This window comes from Gymnogyps californianus, chromosome 3, assembly GCF_018139145.2.
Source record: "Gymnogyps californianus isolate 813 chromosome 3, ASM1813914v2, whole genome shotgun sequence".
Taxonomy (NCBI): Eukaryota; Metazoa; Chordata; class Aves; order Accipitriformes; family Cathartidae; genus Gymnogyps; species Gymnogyps californianus.
The window spans coordinates 87776910-87792035 of NC_059473.1; the positions used below are offsets into that span (position 1 = coordinate 87776910).

The 15126-nt window shown below is 41.6% G+C and overlaps 1 protein-coding gene across 3 annotated transcripts in view; it reads left to right on the forward strand.

Annotated features, from left to right (window-relative positions):
• RARS2 (arginyl-tRNA synthetase 2, mitochondrial) overlaps positions 1 to 15126 on the forward strand; it is a 41524-nt gene that overhangs the window by 26008 nt on the left and 390 nt on the right. For all 3 annotated transcript variants that reach the window (XM_050893675.1, XM_050893677.1, XM_050893676.1), the window contains exons 13-19: positions 3079 to 3155; positions 4473 to 4597; positions 8795 to 8862; positions 8962 to 9071; positions 10086 to 10181; positions 12933 to 13007; positions 13926 to 13989. In XM_050893675.1, coding sequence (XP_050749632.1) covers positions 3079 to 3155; positions 4473 to 4597; positions 8795 to 8862; positions 8962 to 9071; positions 10086 to 10181; positions 12933 to 13007; positions 13926 to 13989 — 615 coding nt within the window. The remainder of the gene's footprint in view (positions 1 to 3078; positions 3156 to 4472; positions 4598 to 8794; positions 8863 to 8961; positions 9072 to 10085; positions 10182 to 12932; positions 13008 to 13925; positions 13990 to 15126) is intronic.

Sequence of the window (15126 nt, forward strand, 5' to 3'; positions counted from 1 at the left end):
GTAGTGGGTTAGGGCTTTACTCAGTGTTACCAGAGGCGGGAGGACTTCATGGGTTTAAGTGAGAACACTGATGATTTTAGTCTTTAATTATTAAATACAAATATAGTTCAGAATCCTGATCTTGTTACAAGAAAATTATTTAGAGGCTCTTGAGTCTTATTTCATAAGATCATCTTATTTTCATCAGATCAACTTGTTTAAAATAACATTAAATTGGTTTATTAGTTGTAATGCTGTAAATCAGTGCATTCACCAATTTATATTTTAAAAATATCCTACTTATTTCATAAAAATGCAGTGATATGAGCAAAATATTCAAAACAGTTTAACATGCATGATATGTTATTAAAGAGGTACTAAGATTCCGTTGAATGTTGCACTTAAAACAGGAGACGAAAATGCTTTTATATATGAAGAATTAAATATAATCCACACTGTCAGACTGCAAACTTCTCCCTTAAAGCTAACCACTTAGACTACATTTGGACATGTATACTTTTGGGGAAAAATTGCTATTCTCCATAATACAAATCTTCTTTTTGAGCATTTGTGTTATTTTTGCCATGCTATGAAGCTATGGAAAAAAGTAGTTTTATGAAATGGTAGTGTCTGCAGGTTCATCTTTTTTAACCTACTTATACATCCATGTTTTGAGTATTACTTTTAGGCAGAGATGAAGTTGTGTGGTACTCCTAGTATTTATGTCCATCCTTCTTAACAAGTTTGGTTTTCATGCAATTTTAATTATGTGGATTGTTCAGGCATAATAAACGCTCATTGTTATGCTTCTTGCAGTATCACACAGCATCCCAAAAACACCAGAGCTGATGCTTAGTTTTCAGGTGGCCAGCTGAAACCTGGAATTCAGCTTGTACTGCATGCTAGGTATTCTTATCTTGGCCTCTCTTTTCATGTTCTTATTTCCATGGGAGTTTAAAGGATTATTAAAAAAAGCTATTAGATTATTATTAGATTATTTTCTGTTAATGATCTTAAATATTCTTCTGTAGGCTATTTCTATATACATTGGTCAAGACAAGTAATTACAAACTTAAACTGGCTTTTAGTTTAGTTTTAGCTGAAAATTCTGCTTGGTGAACAGTCACGAAGAAGCAATTAAGTTCAGAAGGACTGGAGTCTTTTGTCAGTGAGTATTGTCATGATTTGTCACAATATCTACTCACAAAAGACTGCAGTCCTTCAAAGAGGCTTTTAAATGCTGTAATCATGGTACGGGTGGTGAGGGACATGCTGTTGTGCACACAAAACCAAACCAGTTTCTGTCACGGAATGTATAATCTCTTTTAAAACAGGAGAATAGAGATAAATTCAGACCCAGAGAGAAGCAGAGGAAACAGCGAGGCAGCATTGGCCAGTACAGTGAGCTGGCCTTAACCTAAATTTTGTGAAGTTTATTGTGAGATCTTTTAGTGAGAGAGATCTGGCTTTGTTACAGGTACAGAGAGCTTCTCTCATATGTAAGGTGCGTGGAAGAGAGCTTGGAAGGCCTTGTTTGAAAGGCTGACCGCCGCTATCCATTTATCAGCCTTGCTTGTGAATCGGCACAGAGAGACATGATGCATAGGAGCAGAGCAGGTTATGAGGAACTGTGAAAGAGGAGGCAGGTGCTTGAGGCTTGATACAGTGGTAGAGTTGAGAAAAAACACAGATAAGCACTTCAATCACTGCTCATTCCCTGTCTTGGAACACCAAACACATAAGGAAACAGTGGTTATTTGGTTATCACTGCAGTGATTTTTAAGGAGGGATAAAGGAGTCTTTGAGTGATGTAGTCAAAGCAGCTAGGTAGGAAAGTGAACTTCATAGCAACAGCTATAGCTAGAAACACATACAAAGATCATTGTTAGACATAAGCTGCCATCAGAAACTGCTTTAAGTCATAGGAGGGAGTAACTGGAAGTGGAAGAGATCACAAGATGCATCATTAATATGAAAATGTGTTCATTTATACTTTTTTTTTTTTAAATTATGCACCTGACTTATGATGTAAAACTCCACAAATCACACTGGAGACAATAGAAACTAGCGGGTTCTGGAGACAGATAGCTTAAAGAGGTGTTCTGTTTCTAAGCCAAAGGAACCTTAAAGTTTGGTGATGTAAAACATGGGAATATAACAAGAGCAGCAAGGTTCTGAAGGGAAAATGGAGGCATTTTCTTTGATGGGTGTCGTGGTTTAACCCCAGCCGGCAACTAAGCACCACGCAGCTGCTCGCTCACTCCCCCCCTACCCTGTGCGATGGGGGAGAGAATCAGGAAAAAAAACCTCGTGAGTTGAGATAAAGACAGTTTAATAGGACAGAAAGGAATGAAAAACAATGATAATGATAATAATAATATGACAAAAGTAATGCTAAAAGAATTAAACTATACAAAGCAAGTGGTGCACAATGCAATTGCTCACCACTCGTTGACTGATGCCCAGTTAGTTCCCGAGCCGCGATCCACCCCTCCCAGCCGACTCCCCCAGTTTATATACTGGGCATGATGTCATATGGTATGGAATAGCTCTTTGGCCAGTTTGGGTCAGCTGTCCTGATGGTGTCCCCTCCCAGCTTCTTGTGCCCCTCCAGCCTTCTTGCTGGCTGGGCACGAGAAGCTGAAAAATCCTTGACTTAGTATAAACACTACTTAGCAACAACTAAAAACATCAGTGTGTTATCAACATTCTTTTCCTACTAAATCCAAAACACAGCACTATACCAGCTACTAGGAAGAAAATTAACTCTGTCCTAGCTGAAACCAGGACAATGGGCAGCTCAGAGATTATGTGAAACTAAAGAACATCAAGGTTTCATTTCACTTCATGACTTTGCCTTCATAACCTAGGAATAATCATTTTTGAAAAGGTAGATTACTTTTCCTAACAAGATGCAAAATCCCATTGCCATAGATACCAGCTGTTACATTTTTCAAGTCTTGCCTGTCTTCATAGGTCTTAATTCTGCTTGCAGTGACTTACTGGCACAGTATCTGTGACATTGTGTGTTTGTGTGTTAAAAGCTAATCCTTATCAAAGTTGGAGTGTTTTCTGATATGCACCAATTCTATTCCTTAGACAGATAAAAGTCAAAGTAATCACTTTCAACATTTGTTCCAAATACTGAAGCTCATGGGTCATGACTGGGCAGAAAGGTATGTATTTATGATATTTATGAATCTTAATTATATACCTTTTTTTTTTTTTTTTTTTTTAAAGAATGGGTAACATGTACATTGGAATTTCAGTGGAGTGCTCTTTTGAAGAGAAGCTCTGATTGTGTCCACCTACCACCATGCTGTAGCACACATCACGTAGGCATTTTGGATGAAACAAAGCTATAAGATGTGCTGCTGGTGTGCAACTAATGAACTCCAGAGTGCAAGCAGACATTTGGCCTGTAGGACCCAACTAATGCTAGTCCAATAAGGAGGAAAAAATAAGAAAACAAACTCTCAGAATTGTGTGCAATGTGGGCCTCAGGTCCTCGGCACCAACTTTTTCATTCTATATGTCTGCTCCTGCTGGTCTGCTTTATTTGTGAATGGAGACATTGCCATGTGTTCAGGATGTGAAAAACAGTCCTGTCTCTCGTTTAACAGGTCTTTCATAACTGCTTGATGTGAAAAAGGGAAACAATCTTTCAGAGACTTTATGGCATAGCTTCTGGGATATTGTGTGATCACATATTAAATGATTACTTCTTGAAGTATGATGTTTTAGCAGAGATCTGAATCTGAGTTTGAATCATGCTTCAGGCTTGAAATATCTATTGCAGGGAAATGTATCCCCGCTGTTATTTGTTGTAATTACCAATCTTGTTAGCAATCTGAGCAAAGGTCAATAACGGACCTGCAGACTAAATCCTATTCCTGTCTGACAGACTGCATGTTTTTTGTGGTTAAATATAGGATTTTAGCCTTCAGGAATATTAGTCTGCCTCCTTTCACAGTACTTAAAGTTGCACTAAAATTACCTTAGGTTATGGATCCAGAATAATGCTCGGCATTATTGTGAGCAGAAGCAATGAATGTTTTATTATTAGCAATGATTAATTACGCTTTTAGTTTAATGTGGCCACAATAGAATTATTATGACTCCCTTTCTAATCTTATTAACAGATCTGTGTTGCCACAGTAATTTGATCTGTCTACATCCTGCCTCTCTTCAATTTATTGCAATTTATTGCATTGAGTACTCTGTACTAAAGCTAGTAGCAAGAGGGGTTCCCACGAGCATGCAAATGACCAGGTTATCATAATTCTGATCATAATTTTCCCATTATATAATAAGTATGGAGCTTTGGTTGCTGAAATGAGAGTTACTGATTATATCACCAAGCTTCCCACGTTGGAGCACTATTTATTCAGCTGTTATTGCTGTTTCCTGGTAAGAATCCAGCTCTGAACAAACACTGCAAACATTTCTTTTGATTAAAATGTAATTTTAGGTCCTGCTGCTTTCCAACACAGGTGCCAGCATGTGTCTTTTGGTGTGGTTCAAGGGATGAAGACTCGGAGAGGAGAAGTAATTTTCCTGGAAGATGTTTTAAATGAAGCTCGCTCAAGGATGTTACAAAACATGGCTTCCGCAAAAAGTTAGCTATTTCAAGTCTTATTAATTTCTTTTGATGTTCTGTGTTGATCAAAAATGTGTTGTCTTTTCTACCCTTCACTTTTCCCTGCATCAGACTAATTGCAGTGATATGCCCTCATCTGTGCACTTTATCTCCCGTAATATAAACAATGGTAAAATAATCCTTTGCAACTCTGCGAAGTTCCCTAAATTACAGATTTGCAAATTTTAACATTCAGTGAAATTATTTCATCATGCTTTTGCACTGGGAAGGAAGTACCTGCCTTTGGGGGACAACAGTTGCTTTTTTCTGGAGGGACAAACTAGACAATAGTGGGGTTGGGGCTGGAGTTCAGGGTACAGGCAGATTTCATCCGAAGGATTTGTAGCTCTGACAGTTTTCTCTGGCACGATTGACCGTAGCTTGTCTGCAACTACTGCCTTGTCGTCCTCCCAGCCTCATGACTGTTTCCGGAGTCCCCAGGAGGTCACTGCTCTGCAGCAGAATCTGCTGAAGGGGATGTTTGCCTGCACCTCGGGCTGTGGCTTTAGAGCCATTTCCTCTTGACGCAGTAAAGATTCAAGCAGTTCCCAGTGAAATGCTGCCCCCTCTTGTGCTTTCTGGAGTTAGGTGCTGAACTGAATCAATGAACTGATCAGGTCAAGTGGTATGCATCTCCCTTGCTCTGCCTCCCCAGCTTTTTCAATCCAGATAATTTTGCTTGTAGAGTGGACAAGGAGAAGGGGGGGCAGGCAGAATGATAGAAGGGTGACCCTCGATTCAGACCAGTTTTACTGCAGATGGGAATGGAGCTTAGAGCTTCAGTTTAAAGGTTAGTATCATAGCTGAGTGCAAAGCAAACTTATTTTTATGCTGGACTGAACTGATACGGCAGAGGTACAGACCCATTTCCATTGCACAAGCAGTAGGCAGAAGAACAGCTAAAAGAAGTAATGTGTTCAGATGGCACTGCAGCATTACCCAGAGCTTATCCATTAGATCCTAAATCCTACCTGTGCTTGTAGAAATTTTCCCCCTTACCTTTGAATTCCTGCCTTACTTCCCCTTTCCTAAATTAGAAATTGTAAATCCCTGACTCATAGCAATGTCTTCAATGTTTGAAAAGTGTTTGGATACATAGTGAAAGATATTACAAACTTGTGTGTGGCATCAAAATGCCTCACTGTCATTGAAAAGATTTTGAGAGCTGCGCATCTAACAGCCAGTGCTAGCTTTAAAAATCATGCCTCTGTGGAGCTGGAGCTGGTTAGTTAAATACCTTTGTATAAACTCTTTCTTTGCTGTTAGCTGTACACAGTTCTGCTATTTAAGTTTAAGCATCCTTTTTCTTTCTACTCATCTCAATGAATCCTGCTGTCCACGTAAATCCTCTCTATAATGCCTATTTCCTTTGACACTTTACTTTCTCTTAGATAGCTCTGTCTGTGTCTCATCAAGCATCTAAACAAAAGTCTGAATTCTAAGACAGTTGTTCTGTTTTGAAACAAATCTCAGTTATGAAATGTAATAATGTAATCTAAACGTATTTGTCTTTGTGACTGAATAGCCAGTCTGAGACTTCTCAGGGCTATGAACTATCCCCACATTTTTCAAGCTTCGTCCTTTCTGAATTTTGTAAATAGCAAAGGTATGAGATGTATGAACTACTCAAAGTTGTCTCAGTTGGCTTTGCTGACCTGGCACAAAGAAATAGCAAAGCAAAAGACAGACATTTAAGTATACTAAAACTGTACTGCAAAACTGTTTCAGCTTAAGTAGTGCCTTAAGAGAACTGCTCAATTCTCCATATTCTGCTGTTTGCGGGAAATCAGCTGGGACAGCAAATCGTAAGCTGAACTCTGTAAATTTAATAGATTACATATATCACAATAAAAAAATGCACTTGGCCCTTGCTAAAGTGGAACAGATTTGCCTTGTAAAAGACTATGATAAGAATCCTCCTTTCTCTCCAGTAGAGACAAACAGGAAGAGTAGACCCTGGTAGAGTGCACCGTGATCTGAGTTTAAAAATAGAAAGCATTATGTCAAAAGCATCACCTTTTCACTAGGCAAGGTTGTGGGTCGAAACACAAGTAACTGTTTTCCCAGAAGATCCAGCATCTAACGTGCTGTTATGTGGGCAAGCTTACTGTACTTCTGATGAACTGGAGCACCAGCTTGGCCCTGTGAACTTCCCTGTGAGACAGGGAACGAAACAGGCCCTTCGGTGAATTTCTGTATGCAACAGCATGCTGCTTATCTGCTAAAGAATATCACCGAGTTGTGAAAAAGTTGGAAATAGCTTTGCAGACATGTCTCTGCAGCTGTTGTGAGGACATTCTCTCTTAGACTCTTCCAGATTAATTAGGTTTTGTAATGATAGACTTAAGTTCTTTTGTAATGACTTAAGACTTTTGTAATGATAGAGCTAAGTTAGTTAAAAGAGCTTTGGAGAGGCTCTTGTAATGTCTACCCAGGGAGAAAGGCAAATTGTGCCTAACTAATCTAGTGGCCTTCTATGATGGAGTGACTGCACTAGTGGACAAGGGAAGAGCTACGGATGTCATCTACCTGGACTTTTGTAAGGCCTTTGATACGGTCCCCCACAACATTCTTATCTCTAAATTGGAGAGATATGGGTTTGATGGATGGACTGTTAGATGGATAAGGACTTGGCTGGATGATTGTGCCCAAAGAGTTATATGAGTCAGTGGCTCAATGTCCAAGTGGAAATCAGTAATGAGTAGTGTCCCTCAAGGGTCCATACTGGGACCAATACTGCTTAATATCTTCATCAATGACATAGACAGTGGGATTGAGTGCACCCTCAGCAAGTTTGCAGGTGACACCAAGCTGCATGGTGCAGTTGATTCACTTGAGGGAAGGGATGACATCCAAAGGGACACTTGAGGAGTGGGCCCATGTGAACTTCATGAGGTTCAACAAGGCCAAGTGCAAGGTCCTGCACCTAGGTTGGGGCAATTGCCAGTATCAGTGCAGACTGGGGGATGAATGGATTGAGAGCAGCCCTGCCGAGAAGGACTTGGGGGTACTGGTGGATGAAAAATTGGACGTGAGTCGACAATGTATGCTCACAGCCCTGAAAGCCAGTCGTATCCTGGGCTGCATCAAAAGAATTGTGGCCAGCAAGTCAAGGAGAGGTGATTCTCCCCCTCTACTCCGCTCTTGTGAGACCCCACATGGAGTTCTGTGTCCAGTTCTGGGGTCCCCAGTACAAGACAGACATGGACCTGTTAGAGTGGGTCCAGAGGAGTGTAACGAAAATGATCAGAGGGCTGGAACACCTCTCCTGTGAAGAAAGGCTGAGAGAGTTGGCGTTGTTCAGCCTGGAGATGAGAAGGCTCCGGGGAGATGTTGTTATTGCGGCCTTTCATTATATAAAGGGAGCTTATAAGACAGACAGAGAAAGACTTTTTTACTAGGGCCTGTAGTGACAGGACAAGGGACAACAGTTTTAAACTGAAAGAGAGTAGGTTTAGATTGGAAGGAAGAAATTTTTTACAATGAGGGTGGTGAGACACTGGAACAGATTGCCCAGAGAAGTTGTGGATGCCCCATCCCTGGAAGTGTTGAAGATCAGGTTGGATGAGGCTTTGAGTAACCTGATCTAGTGAAAGATGTCCCTGTCCATGGCATGGGGGTTGGACTAGGTGATCTTTAAAGGTCCGTTCCAACCCAAACCATTCTATGATTCTCTCAGCTCAGGTTCTCTGAATATAGTCAGTTTAGATATTTACAGTGGATACTGTGAATACTCCCTAAATGTACATCCAAGTGCTCCAGTAGTCATTGGAACAATTTTTCTTCAACTATTTATGCCTCCCTATCACTTGGAGTTTTTAAACAAAATCTGAATTGCCCTGTCAGTCTCTTCCTGATCTTAGAGATTGGCTGTCTGAACTTTGAAGAGGAATTCAGTGTAGTCTATCTAGTTTGTTGTAATGAACCCTTCTGACCTTAAAATCTGCATTACACATACTAGAGGAAGTGGGGAAAAAGCACATCTGAAACAGCTGTATCTCAACTTTTAAGAAGGATTTTTATCCCGGACTTCTTGCTGCATGCATCCTGACAATTTCTGTATTGCTTGTTCACAGTTATGGAAGATCTGCTATTTTATTGGCATCTCCAAGTCTGAGCAAGGGGGTTGTTATGCTACTACGGAGTTACGATTTATCTTTCTCTGTTTCTCTTCAGCAACCAAAGAGATAGAAGACCCTATGGAGACAGCAGAGAAGGTTGGTCTTGCGGCACTAATAATTCAGGTGAGTCTGAGCTGCCTCCAGAGGTGTTTTCATCTTCTGTGAAAAGTTAAAAATTGAGATGGAGAGCCATATCTAGGTGACATTAATTTATTGTTCCAGGACTTCCGGGGCCTTCTGTCATCTGATTATCAGTTTAGCTGGGATCGAGCTCTTCAAAGTCGTGGAGATACAGGAGTGTTCTTGCAGTACACCCATGCCAGACTCCATAGGTAAGAGGAGCGTTTGTATGCAGAAGTACAGTTTGACATGTATTTTAACCTTATTAACTTACTGCTTTGTTAAGTAGTAGTATTAACTCCTTCCCTGAATATGACACGTGTTCACTTTTTCAGCAGAGGTGTGAGTTTACGATAGGAATCACTGAGACTTCCCAGAAGAGCAAGCCAATTAAAATGAAATTTCCACCTCATTTCCACAGGGCTGAGCTAACTGTCCATGTACTTTCCCCGTTCTAGGAACAGCCTCTTTGTGTGGTTGGTGTCAGTGATGAAGAATGGTGGCCCTAGGATTAAGGAAACTGATGTAAAAACCAAAATGCCCGTACTTGTAAAATATACCAAATCACAGAACTTGGATGTTTTTGGCTACCACTGTAGCTAGTGTTTTTTTTAACATTCTGTTATTTCCCACTGTTGGTAACCAAGGTTAAAAGCAGACCCCTTCCTGTTGACTCAGGTCAAACACTTGACATGTTTAATAATTTTTTTAAAAATTTTAGAAGAGTCCACTTTGAACAGTTTTAGCAGTTATAGTGATCTTTCAGAGCATTTTTAATGCAGACGTGGATATGTATTTTCATAAAAGCATGTAAGATACCTTCCTGGATCGGGCCAAAGGTCCATACAACCACGTATTCTGTCTGAGGCAATGGTAATAGGAGATGGTATTCAGGGACAGCATGTGAGCCTGATCGCTTTCTGTAGCCTATTCCTCTTGTACTCCCTTATCATCTAGGGTATTGACTACCTCCCTAGTCCTTTTAGCATCAGCTTCTGGACCTGTTGTCCATGCATATCTCTAATCCTGTTGATACTGAATGGCTATCGCAAATTTTAATTCTTTTATCTTGGATTGAAGTCAGCTAGTCTGTCTCAGTGTTCCATTCAGCTTGAGCAGAAGATGCCTTCGCTTTTTTCTTAAAAACACAAATTACTGTTTTTCTTGTTCAGCTTTGCTAACAAGAGTTTTTCATCCAACATTTGTTTTTCATTCTTACATTTTAGCTTAGAAGAGATGCATGGGAATGAGCAGCTAACTGACGTTAATGTGGCGTGTTTGCAAGAGCCAGATGCCATCTCTGTTCTTCAGCATCTTCTCAGGTTTGTCTAGTTTTCTTTCCAAATACCAGTTCCCTTAAAATAAACTTCTGGATTTGCTGCCAGCCTGTTGAGCAGGCACAGACTGCACGATCGTAAGAGGAAAAATGGCTATTTCAGGCAATGGCTTGTCTGTTGGGTCATACTGATTGCAACAGTAGCCCTCACTTGAAATCTTTGTGGGCTTTAGAAGCCATATGAGGGAAAAAGCAGTATTTGGAACATACTCTGTGTACATGAGCCTCTTAATTATTTCTTGTCTTCACAAAAATATGCTAAGCTTTATGTAAATATTAGCTGCAGATTTGCTTGGTCCCTCTTGTTCTGTTTCTGTCATGTGGGAAAGGGGAGAGGAAGTGCTCCTGGGTGAGGTGAAATGGAGTATGTGCATGCGCATTCAGTAGCTCAACATCCTTCAGAGCTACTGAACATGCACAACTCGTACCTGTTAATAGCAGTAATGTTTTTCATTAATTCAGTCTTAAAGTTGAGCAGTTTCTGTTTTCATTGTTTCATAGGTGTGTAATTAAAATACAGAGACAAGGGAGTTGTCCATGTTGCACAGCCTGTGATGGAGTTGCAAGTAATTGAGGCTTTCAGAATTCCTAGTGAGAGGTCGTATATACCGCATTGCGCACTGCACAGTGCCAGGGAGTTAACTCCTTTGGTCACACTAAGGCCTTCCTGAGAGCATCTGTTTAAAATTCGGACTTCCAGAAGTTATGCCAGAGTCCCAGGTGGTTCCTTTCAGCATGCATCTGTAGGTTGCAGAGTCCTACCGTTAACTGTAATTGCCTCAGGAGGTCTGCTTGCAGTTTATCGTATGCTGCACGCTCTCTTGAGCAACAGCAAGACCAGCCAGCACTCTAAATAAGACCAGTAGTGTCTTATTTATCCAGTGCAATTGTATTTCACAGAAAACTCGTGGGTCGTCTGTTTTTATCAGATTAGCGTATAGCTGCCTGTCTTATGTGTGAAAACTGACAGGGTTAATGTATTTCACATTGATTTGCAGGGATCACTGCATCCCAAACATGTGTCCATTTTCAAACAGAGGTGGTTGCTCCACTGCAGGGCTCTTGTTTTTATAGAGCTTCAGGTCTGCTTATTGCAAAGGCCTTTTAGTCTGGCCAGGCACCATATGGAATCTGTATGAAACATCTCCTGGGGTTTTTACTTCCAGCAGAAAGCAGTATTTAGGTTATCCATTAGACCAGGCACTCAGTGGCTAACAAACTGACGTTTAAATATCCCATGATTTCAGGAGTAACAATTACTGTTCAGTCCTCCTTGTGAGCTGCCACGAGTAGATTCTTCATTTCCATGATAAACACTCCTGAGTTGTCAGAAGCCCACTTCCCGTGGCTCTGCTTCTGCTGTTTGAACAACTACCATTTGCCCTTAAAATCAGCTGACCAGTTCTGAATACCGTTAACTTTGCAGACTAATGAATAGTAGATTGAAGGTAGCATGTATATCCCTGCAAAAGTGGACTTAGTTAACTGACAGAATAATCTAACAAGTTGTCATAGGCCAACACTGAAATGGCAGCTTCATGAAGCAACAAAGTTGGTATCAAAAGAGGGCCCTTCATTTGATACCAACTTTGTTGCTTCATGAAGCTTTATTAATGGCTGTTTGATGGTGCTTGTTCAGTTAATAGTAATTTTTCTATACCTACGTCGCTGTCTCTGAGGGGCCAACAGCTGCTGGTATCTATGTTGTCCCTGAGACAATGCAGAGGTTCCCCTGACTTTGTCTCTTTCGCATCTCTTGCACAGTGCTATAAAGGCAGCGACCTTCCCTGTTTGAACAGTGGCCACCTGGGGCGTGCTGGCTGAGATGAGCTGCTGAACGCACGTGTAAGAGATGTTTTTGTAGCGTACCCGCCAAGGGAATGGGGAGCACTCCCTCCCTGGTGCTATAGCTCTTACGTGACCACTGAGCCCTCAGTATCAGAGCTCACTCCCCAGTTCTCCTGCATCTTGCCTTTAAAGGAGGAAGATCCCAGGGAAGTTCGGCTTGGGCATGCTGGTGGGGATGGGCCTGGGAGCTGAGCAAAGACCAGGAAGTCCACTCCCCACTTTGAATTTTAAATCTGTTCAGCCCCAGAGGGGTTGGTAACTTCTTGCAGGCTGTGAAAAAGAGGATGTGCACAAGTGGACAGCAGAACACATGAAGAAAAAAACATGGATCTCCGTGACTCTGCCTGTATTACCCAGTTTAATACTGTCTTACATAAGTCAATTTTATTCCAGGATTATGTAAACCCACTTTGTTTTTGTCTTTTCTAATGTTACAAGATTCCCTTTAGCTACTTAAAATTCTAAGCTGCATTTACTAAAGGCAACATCCTCTAAGGGACTATTTTGACTGCCTTGGTTATTTAATACATGTTTTTTGCTCCTAGGAACTTACAATTAGTGTTGAAATGTAAAACCAGACATAATGTTCCAGGAGCAAATATAGCTCTTGTGTTCTCTTTGCCCTAGCCTGCCTCTCTGAGCTCTGCCATCTACAGTGTTTGCATGATGAGGAGCAGAAGCAGTCTCCTTCAATAACAAGTGAACGAGGAAGAAATAATCAATTGTGTGCTCCAGTGACATGGCTTAGGTCTGGTTCAGAAGATTATTTTTGTGAATTCTGCAGTTGTGGTTGTGTGTTTGTTCTGACTTAGGCAAGTCTGATCAGCCTTATATCTGAGTACACCTTCCTACCACTTTAACACCAAACAATCCTTTTCTTTCCTCACAGGTATGATGAGGTTCTATACAGATCTTCTCAGGATCTGCAACCCAAGCACATTGTCAGCTACCTCCTCACACTTAGGTAAGGTGATTGCTGATACTGGCGTCCATCTCCAGTAAGGACAGGTCTTCCTGAGCTGGCTCTGCAGCCCTCACATCTGTGCTGCTTTGAAGAGTAAAAATAGTGGGTAGATGTAAGTTTGGGGGACAGTTTCTCTGGAGCAGGAAAAGTATAAAGTAGGGCAGTAAATAATACAATAAATAGTAGAGATCGAGGTTGGAACCAGGAACAAAGGAGCCAGGAGCCTCCTCAGAAACTAACTGCTTTCAAGAAAAAAGAATCACTTGGCTGTATCCCAGTGTCTGAACCCAAAATCATGCTGGACTAACCATATCTTAAAGAGCAGATTTGAGCTGATAATATGCTCTCAAATCTCAAAAATTCAGCTAGGAAATTTTGTCCAAACCCCTTTTAACCACTGATCTCAGCCTATGCGTTGAGAGGGACAAAGCATATTATTACTCTAAGTCATACTGCAAATGTGACCTCCATAGGGGGGGTCCCCACAGGGACCTGTCTAATGTTACAGCACAGTGAAACACTGGAGTAGACTTGCTGGAGGAAGCTGTAGAGCCTGTGTATGGGGAAGGCTTTAACAAGTTAAGGAAAACTGTATAAGGAATCACACACCTTGGGAATGACAGGGCAGGTTCTCAAGGATCTTCCCAGACCAGTTTTGGGGTTTTTTGGTGGGGGGAGTGGAGAGATTGTTTTGGGGTTATTTTTGGAGCATTAAGTTGTTGATGGCATGCCCTGACAACGTGCAGGCTACAGAAAACCATGCCCTCCCTCAGCCAGGTGAAGGAGGCTGTTGGAAACAAGTCTCTGGCATGCTGCAGTTGTGGCTCTTCCAGTTCTGCTGCTTTCTGTAGCCCATAGCACTGCGCTTGTCAAGAGACTTGCTCGTTCTCACCATTCTCACCGTGTTTTCCATTTCAGCCATCTTGTAGCCGTGGCACATAAAACTCTTCCTGTGAAAGGCAGCGCCCCTGAACTAGCCCAGGTACGGCACAGCGTTGTTACGTGGCTGGAGCCTGCGCAGGGCGTCGCGGAGGAATGATCGACTAGGGCTTTGCCAACCCAGCTGTGTAACCACTTGGGTGAATACGTACCTGCCGGCTAATGAGCCAACAGGCAGAGGCTCTCCCGTGGGCGGCACCGCTTCGGGAAGGCAAGGGTTGCTGTTCACTGCTGTGCCTTCTGGAAAGGGCTGCTCTGCCTGATCTTCCCAAAACAGAATGCTCCATAAGGACAACTGCTCCAAACCCAAACCCCTTTCCTTCTCATCACCTCTCCTTCTGAACTTTCTAAAAGTAAACATTTGAGCATTTAACTTGCTGGTTACTTTCTAATGGTTTCCTTTAGTGGTTATGTGGGAGGACAGAGAATTAGGAGATAACTGAATCTGTCTCCTCCCTCTTGCCACCTACACATCCGAAGTTGTCTGTATTGCCTTTCTAGCTAAGGCACAGAGCCTGACAACTTTTAATGTGCAGTTCCAAATAGATGTAAATTATTTTCTGCTGATCTCCCAGGCAATGTTTGACCCCTTAACTGCTCAGTAAATGATATACTAATTATAGTGCCTTTGTTACTTTCTCTTTCGTCTATTTCAAAAGCAGTTACCTAGCTGATTGTGGTAGGAAGTCACATTTAAGTGTTGAGCTGTGTTGTGGGGGAAAAAAATCAGTGGAATTGATGGAGCTGCACTCTGTATTTCAGCTTAGATGCTGTAGGTATTCCTGCCTTTGAAGATGGACTAAGACAGTCCAAGCTACAAGGAAAATTTCAGTTCCTTATCCTGTAAAAAAAAAAAAAAATTCTAAATATCTTACAATGTGACAGCTTTCAAGAACTATTTTTTTGGAGCAAGGTTGATAAAGCCCTTCCCAAACAGCCAGCGGTGTAACAGCAAAGACATTGACAAGGAGGAGTGAAACTTTCAAAGCAGCCCATAGTTGCTTGACAGCCTCTAACCCAGGCAGAGTGAGAGGCGGGATTCCAGCAGCATCCTCAGGCTGTAACAGCCGGTGGTGCATGAAAGATTTTCACTTTTTAGTCATTGCTAACTCTTTTGCAGGCATTGCTTCTGGTTGCTCTGCCCTCAGGGTACTAGACTAGGCTGGACACCCCTTTCCAG